At 39.0% G+C, this 7,328-nt stretch overlaps 1 protein-coding gene across 1 annotated transcript; it reads left to right on the top strand.

Annotated features, from left to right (window-relative positions):
* The first annotated feature begins 220 nt into the window (after positions 1-220).
* Positions 221-5,455, top strand: APOLD1 (apolipoprotein L domain containing 1). Its single transcript, XM_036761791.1, has 2 exons — positions 221-253; positions 1,982-5,455. Exon 2 carries the CDS (start codon positions 1,986-1,988, stop codon positions 2,733-2,735), a length of 750 nt encoding a protein of 249 aa, XP_036617686.1. The 5' UTR covers positions 221-253; positions 1,982-1,985; the 3' UTR covers positions 2,736-5,455.
* The last annotated feature ends 1,873 nt before the right edge of the window (positions 5,456-7,328 follow it).

Here is a 7,328-nt window from a genome sequence, read left to right as displayed (position 1 = left end):
AGCAAATACACAATGTTCATTTCCTCAACACGGGATGTGCTGTGCTGGGCTGCACAGCTACCAGGTCATTTTCCCGTATGTCACATCCTTCGGGACTAAGGCAGCATGGGGCCAGAGGCAGGAAATGGCATATTCCTGGAATGAGGCAACGTTTTCCCAGGGTAGCTATTGGTCCTTCCTAACTATAAAATATACTCATCCAGAAACAGCCCAAGATTTTTCCTTTTTGGAGGCACCCAGAAGTGAAGAAAGGGTAAGTTGGAAGCCCAATGTGATATTTTTAGAGGAAAAAAATAGCCTTTGGGACTCTGTTAATATTGAGATTATGTCACTGAACGTTGTATATTTGAGTTTTTCTTTCTTTTGATGGTCTTATTAAGGCATTTCCCTGGGAATAGAAGACCAATTTGTGGTACAATGGATAGGGAATATGGCCAGCAACGAGAATCCCAGTCCCAGCTCTATTAATTATTAGCTGGGTGCCTTTGGGTTGGTCGCATAACTGCTCTATATAATTTGCTTATACTATCTGCCTTACAGGGTTATTGTAAGAATTAACAGAAGAAACTATAAGCAAAAAGGCTTTGGTAAGTTAAAAGTAGGGGTGCTATTTTAAAAGCTTTAATTATATTATAATTAAAATGTCCTGCCTCACCTACTTATTCTTCACCTTTAAGAAGTTCTTCTTAAGGCATTTAAAAATGCTTATTGACTCTTAACTGACTAAGAAATCAGGCCTACATATACTGAGGTGAGAATCATTGATTACAGGAGGAAGTAAGCTTTCCTTGCTGAAAGCATCTGCAATTTGCTCTGCCTTGTCCATGTTAATGATTATTTTATTTTGTTATTTTTGTTTCTATTTCGTATTATTTTATTTTTATCTTGTATTTCTGCTGTTGCCATCCTGTTGATTTTTATAGCTCTCCATGAAGCTTTGGTTTTTAATTAAAAGAAAAAAAGAGACGACTCAGTAAACATTTCAGATCTCTCATCACAGAGTTGAAATGACCAGGAAAGAGATGCTGTTGAGGGAGAACTGAGGAATCTTGACTCATTATAAGAGCAAGTGAAACAACAACACAAAAATACTATATTTTTAGGTTGGATTCTGAGATAAAAGTACCATTATGAAACCTCCCAAAAAACCTTTTAGTTATCCCAAAATGATACTGCAGATCTGGGAGTGGAAGGAGAGTCTAAAGGGAATAAAAAAGGAGAGGACTACTTTTCGTTCCTCCTATACTATCTCCCCCCAGTCAAGCTCTTTAAACTTATAATACAATTTATTTTCATTTTTTCCCCATAGGGTGAGTGGGAGATAGTGTTATTCCTGTTTACTTCTGAAGAAAATAAGATCCTGACTCCCTTTAAGTGACTTGCCCAAAGTTAAAGTATTTGCGTGGTTAGTAAATGAACTTAGAATAGAATCCATGTTTGAAAGTAATGCTGATGAGATCATAGCTACAGGCAGTGTGGTGCAGTGGGTAGAGAGCACCACTCTCAGAGGCAATAAAACCGGTTTCAAAGTCCTACTGCTGACTGTGAGAGCCACCTATGTTTAAATCCTCTAACTTTTTAGTGTTCCCCAGGCAACTTTCTAAGATCATAAATTATAGGGCACTTGTTGATCTGCCTTGGCTGAGGGTGTTTTCTCACCTGAAAGCTTTCTACAATTTTCAGGGGTCATGGCCTGTATTATTGACACTTTTATAGCATCTTAAAGTTCCCGAAGTGCTTTTTTACATACATTTTCCTCTCTTAAGCCTCATAACTATCCTGTGATAATACATTATTACTTCCATTTTACAAGGGGAAAACTCAGGCTCATAGAGGTTAAGATAGAGGAAGTCCTGGAGCTGGAACTGGAACTCAGGTCTTCCCACCACTAAGGGACCGTTTTTTGCTGATAGTGATCACAGACACAATTCCTATCATTGCATAAAGCCTTTTCATTGACCCTTTGTCTGTTTCTTAATAGTGTCATGGAAAGGCTCATCGTCCCCCAGCCCCAAGCTGTGGATTCTCTTCGCCGTTTCCAGGTGTTGTTGCTAGATAGAAGGGGCAGACTTCATGGCCAGATCCGGAGCCTCCGGGACATAATCCGCAAGATTGAAAAGCTTCGCCAACGGTCTCTGCTGGCTAACATCGCAGGAAGTTCTCTGAGTGCAGCTGGAGCCATCACGGCCATTGTGGGACTGTCCTTGAGTCCCGTCACTCTAGGGACCTCTCTCCTGGCGTCAGCAGTGGGACTGGGTGTGGCCACTGCGGGAGGGGCAGTTACCTTCAGTTCAGACTTGTCCCTGGTGTTTTGCAACTCCCGACAGCTGAGAAGAGTACAGGACATTGCAACCATTTGCCAGGACCAGATGAGGGAAATTCTAGGGTGCTTGGATTTCTTTTGCCGGGGGCAGGGCTGTCTGGACTTCCAACTTCTCCAGTCTGGGAAAAAGGCTTCCATTGCTCTATATAATTCAGTCTATTTTATCGTGTTCTTCGGCTCACGTGGCTTCCTCATCCCCAGGCATGCAGAGGGGGCCACGAAGGTTAGCCAGGCCGTACTGAAGGCCAAGATTCAGAAGCTGGCCGAAAGCCTGGAGTCCTGCACCACTGCCCTGGATGAACTTAGTCAGCAGCTGGAATCTAGAGTGCAGCTCTATGCAAAAACCAAACATGGAAACCCCTGTTTGGACTCAAAGGATTCTCTGGACAAATATGGAGGGATGATTTTTTGAGAGCAAAGATTTCCCCCAGAGATTAAGACCTTGGAGCTGAACTGGGATGGGTAGTTGTACACAAAGAATGGAAAGAAAAAACAAACCCAACTTCTTATTGTAAGAGGGTTGCATGGTGTGGGTATGAATTGGATTTCTGAGATTTTATAACTATGTGACTTGAAACAGGTGGGTCCTCATAGCCCTTATTTTCTCACCACTGTGATATCCAGTGACTGAAAGGACTGGGATTTAGTGCTGGAGACTTTTCCCATGTATAACAGTAGTACATGTCAAAGGCAATACTAATATGTTCTGTGCTAGCAAAGTGTTTTCCTGTCAACATCAAAAGTTTCCCAGTCACCAATGCCAGCCAAAAGCTAGTTAAATGTTCTTCTCTAAGTACCCAGTGGTTGAATGCATATCCAGCAGAATTACCTGATTTTCAAGATGGCTCCAGTTCTGCCTTGGGGGTGCAGATTGAGACCAAAGAGGGTTTAGGAGACTTCCTTGGAGTCAAGGCAGTTCAAGGGATTCACTTCAAGCCCACGGTAATTGAAAGGCCCCAAAGATGTCTTAGGGAGCAAGGCAGATCTAATACCTCCCCCCCTTTTGATTCTAAGGAACCTCAGAGGATCCAGAACAAAAACCCAATTGCAGAGGCCAAAGAGGACTTCTACCTTCTCTTTATGACCATTCTCTCTACACCCTAAATAAACAAAAATCTCTGGTTCAGAATTCAAGGAAGGAACTAACCTGATCCTTTGTTTTCCCCAGCTTTGTCTATTTAAGGATTCACCTTGGAGTGGCTGTAGACTGAATTTACACATCCTGACCTAATGATTTCAAGGATCCCTGAGGCTGTCACTCCAATATTCAGTGTGCAGTCCAAGGGGGCCCCTTTCCTGCTACCTGTCAGTGTTGGGTGGCAAGCTCAAAGGCAGTCAGCATCCCTTGGGATAGTGGAAAAGATGAGATAACTGGGAAAGTGGCAGGGTCAGTGTAAGGGGAAGGGATAAACTGAACTAAAATTCCCCATTTTAGTAACTAAAGAATATGACACATTCTACCCTTTAGAGGGCAGTATTGCCTATATGTTGTAGAAACTGGTACACCAATGAATGTAACTTTATTGAGAAACTAGCTTTTCTACCATTCATTTCAACACCACGTAAGGTATTTTATTTATTTATTTAAATTTTATCATTTTATTGCTTTTTATTATATAACTGAATTTTATACAATGATATATTTTAATAATCGCAGGAATAGCAAATTTGGAAAATGTTGGCCACCATCACTAGGTTCATTTCCAACGGGTAAAGTGTAGCCAAATGGTTTCTGTAAAGTGGATAGGAGACAGGTAAATAGTTGCCAAAGGTGGCATCACTCCCTTTTTGATCTGTGCGGAGGAGTTCCTTTTTCAATGTTCCTGTTACGTAGGTAAGGTAAATTAAAGAGGGACCAAATAAAGGGATAGTTTAAAAAAAACAGTCTTTAGGAAAAGTAAGGTAATATATTTCTGATTATTTAAATGATTAAAATACATGTTTACCTTTAAGGTACACATGATAACAGGAAAGATTTGACTTGGAAAGAGAATGTGTTCAGTGTAGAAAAGAGTAACTTGAAAGGAGTTGTATGAAACAAGCATCTACACTCAGAAAGCCTAGTGTCCTATGAAGTTGTGTCTCATGGTTGATGGACAGTGTGGTTGGCGAGGTTGTAGTGATTTGTCTTGGTTTCATTTGTTACAGGTACAGGAGATCCAGGGTTTTTTGTTTTTGTTTTTTGGTAGTTAGTTATCCTTGAGAAAACACTTAAAGTCCAATGAATTACCCTTCCAATAATGGTAACCAAGTAACAAAATATGGTTCCAAAATATGGGGTCCTACAAAAAAAAATCACTTGCCAATGATGGCAGTGAGCCTGAGGAAGTGAAATTTCAAAGCTTTGGGGTATGTTTCCAATTTTTCTGAAAACTTTGACTCATATCTTGTTGCTTTTTTTTCTCTTGCATCCTAGGCCAGTGAAAGGGCCTGTATTTCCTTAGCTTATTTATACAAGTGCTGGCAAAATCTGACCCTAACTTCATTCTTACCAGTACTTAATACTGAATTGGATTCTATCAGCGACAAAACTCTATATTGAGCACCGTTGGAAGCAGTATTACTAGGTACTTTAAGTGCATCAAAATTTTAACTTTGAGTTACACCTTGCATGGATCAATTTATAAAGGAACAATGTCTATTCTGCAATAACGTTATGTACACAGTAGGGATTCCATAAATATTATAGAATGAATAAGTAGCTTAATAGCTTAGGCAATAAGAACATCTAGCTTATATGCCAATGGGGACTTGGTAGGAAAAGAAGATCCCCAGCTTTTCCTAGGTAATTATTATTTTGAAATTTGGAAGCTCTTTAGGGCATTAGGTAATTTATCTTTGGTAAAATATGGCTAAATATTAATTTCTAAGGGACAATAATATTTTTGTGGGAAAATACAGAATGTTGTTTTGATAAGTCTTAATTCTATCAGAAATAAGGTATGAAATGAAATGTTGTGGAGGGAAGAATGGAAAGAAATATTTAGATAAAAGGTGCATATCAGGGAAAAAATATATCTTTCAAAAATAAACTTGTTAAAAACAAACATGCTGAATGTTTAGGTGATTTTCTGGTTATTTTTCTAGTATTCTATCCTGAAAGCATTTGAATTTGTTGTCTTTCATAATGCTGAGATTCAGGCTTTGATTCTATATCGTAGTGTTTCAACAAAATTGTATCTTGTTCTGTTTTCTAAAAATGCAAACTGTACTGTGTGTGAATCAAACTATGTAGGTGCATTAGAACAGGGATAGTAGTACATATAATAAATGTTCACTTGTGTGGGAGTCAGACTGGAGGAACTTCACCCCTTTAGAACACTGTGAAGAACTGGGGAATATGGGAAAAAGGCCTCTGAGGATGCAAAATTGATATCTAAAAGTTCACTAAAGTTGAGAATTTGGGGATATTGTCCAGGCTTCCCTCAAATAGAATTTATTATATTTTAAATAAACATTTGGCATTCTAGTCCAAAGTACATAGGAAGCAGCAAATTTAAAAGTGATAACAGCTAAAGGCAAGAAGAAGCAGGTGTCACTCCTCACTGACAGCAGGAATGGTGAGAGCTGACAGTCTGACCTCAAAGAAACAGACAGAAGCTAGAAAACTAGAGATAAAAATTAAGAGCACTGCAATTTGGATCCAGTTAGTAAAAGGGTAAATAGCTTGACACTTCAGAAGCCTCTGAGGTTATTCATAATTGGTGTTCGAAATAATGACCTTATGTTATAAAAAAGGTCAAGTTATGTAAAGTGCACTTTCATAAGGCAGAGAAAAGTATAATACATTTCAGAAAGATTTTCACTCAGTGTTTAAAAGAAAAGTAATTTTTATGCTTAAATAGACAAATGTCAATTATCTGCAAAACTCACTTCTATTAAGCATTACCTCCGTAGGGCTATAGATCTAGAGCCAAAAGGGATTTCAGAAATCATCTAGTCTAGGCCCCATATTTTAGAGATGAAGAAAGCAAGGCCCAGGGAGGTTGAGGGACTTGTCTAAATACAAACAGGAAGAAAGCAGCAAAGATGTGATTTGAGTACAAGTACTCTGAGTCAGCTAGTGCAGCTATAGGTGGCACTGTGGATAAAGTGCCAGACCTGGAGTCAAGAAGATTCATCTTCCTGAGTTCAAATCTGGCCTCAGACACTTACTAGCTGTGTGACTCTGGGCGAATCACTTGACCCTGTTTGCCTCAGTTTCCTTATCTGTAAAATGGGCTGGAGGAGGAAATAACAAACCATTTCAGTACCTTTGCCAAGAAAACCCCAAATGAATGGGGCCACAGAGAGTCGGACACTGCTAGAAAATGACTAAATGTCACTTTGAGTCCAGAGGCTATGCAGCCTTTTCATTCTTTTAGAGCATTCCTCCTATAGATAAGGTATTGCAGCATTCATACCAACATATTCAAACACCAATGAGTTAAATGAGCTTTAATGCAGTTTTTATATAGTATGGCATTAGACTTTTATCATTCTCACTGTATGAATCTGGTCTAATACCATACTATATAAAGATTTGTGTGATTCACCTTGAGCAAGTCACAACCTCTCTGAGACTCAGTCTCTTCATTTTTGAAGTGGGGAAGTTGGACCAGATTATCTCTATATTAGTCTTTTCTTGGTCCAAAGATCTATGATCCTGTGAGCATCTGAGATGTATTCTGCAAAACTTCAGTTTTTCAATTTTGAGGACTGTTCAGTGGAATCATTTAGGAAACTGAAGTAGAAAATACAGTAACGACTTATGCTGTAGAACGAAATTAACACCAGCAGAGATATTGATGCCCAATGGGGTACAAAAAATACTTGATAAATTTCATGCGCTGATTTGAATGATGAGTTTGGAAGGAAAGGAAAAAAAGCAGAGATATAGAAATATTAGGATCTGGCATTTGGCGTACTCAAATGTGTCAAATATATAACCTAGGTGAGGAACCTTAATAAAAGAATTTGTTCTGTGAAGTTTGGATTCAGTCAAAGCACTTGAGTATTTAGAGGG

The sequence above is a fragment of the Trichosurus vulpecula genome, chromosome 5, assembly GCF_011100635.1.
Source record: "Trichosurus vulpecula isolate mTriVul1 chromosome 5, mTriVul1.pri, whole genome shotgun sequence".
Classification (NCBI taxonomy): Eukaryota; Metazoa; Chordata; class Mammalia; order Diprotodontia; family Phalangeridae; genus Trichosurus; species Trichosurus vulpecula.
This window is presented reverse-complemented; position numbering and strand designations above follow the sequence as displayed.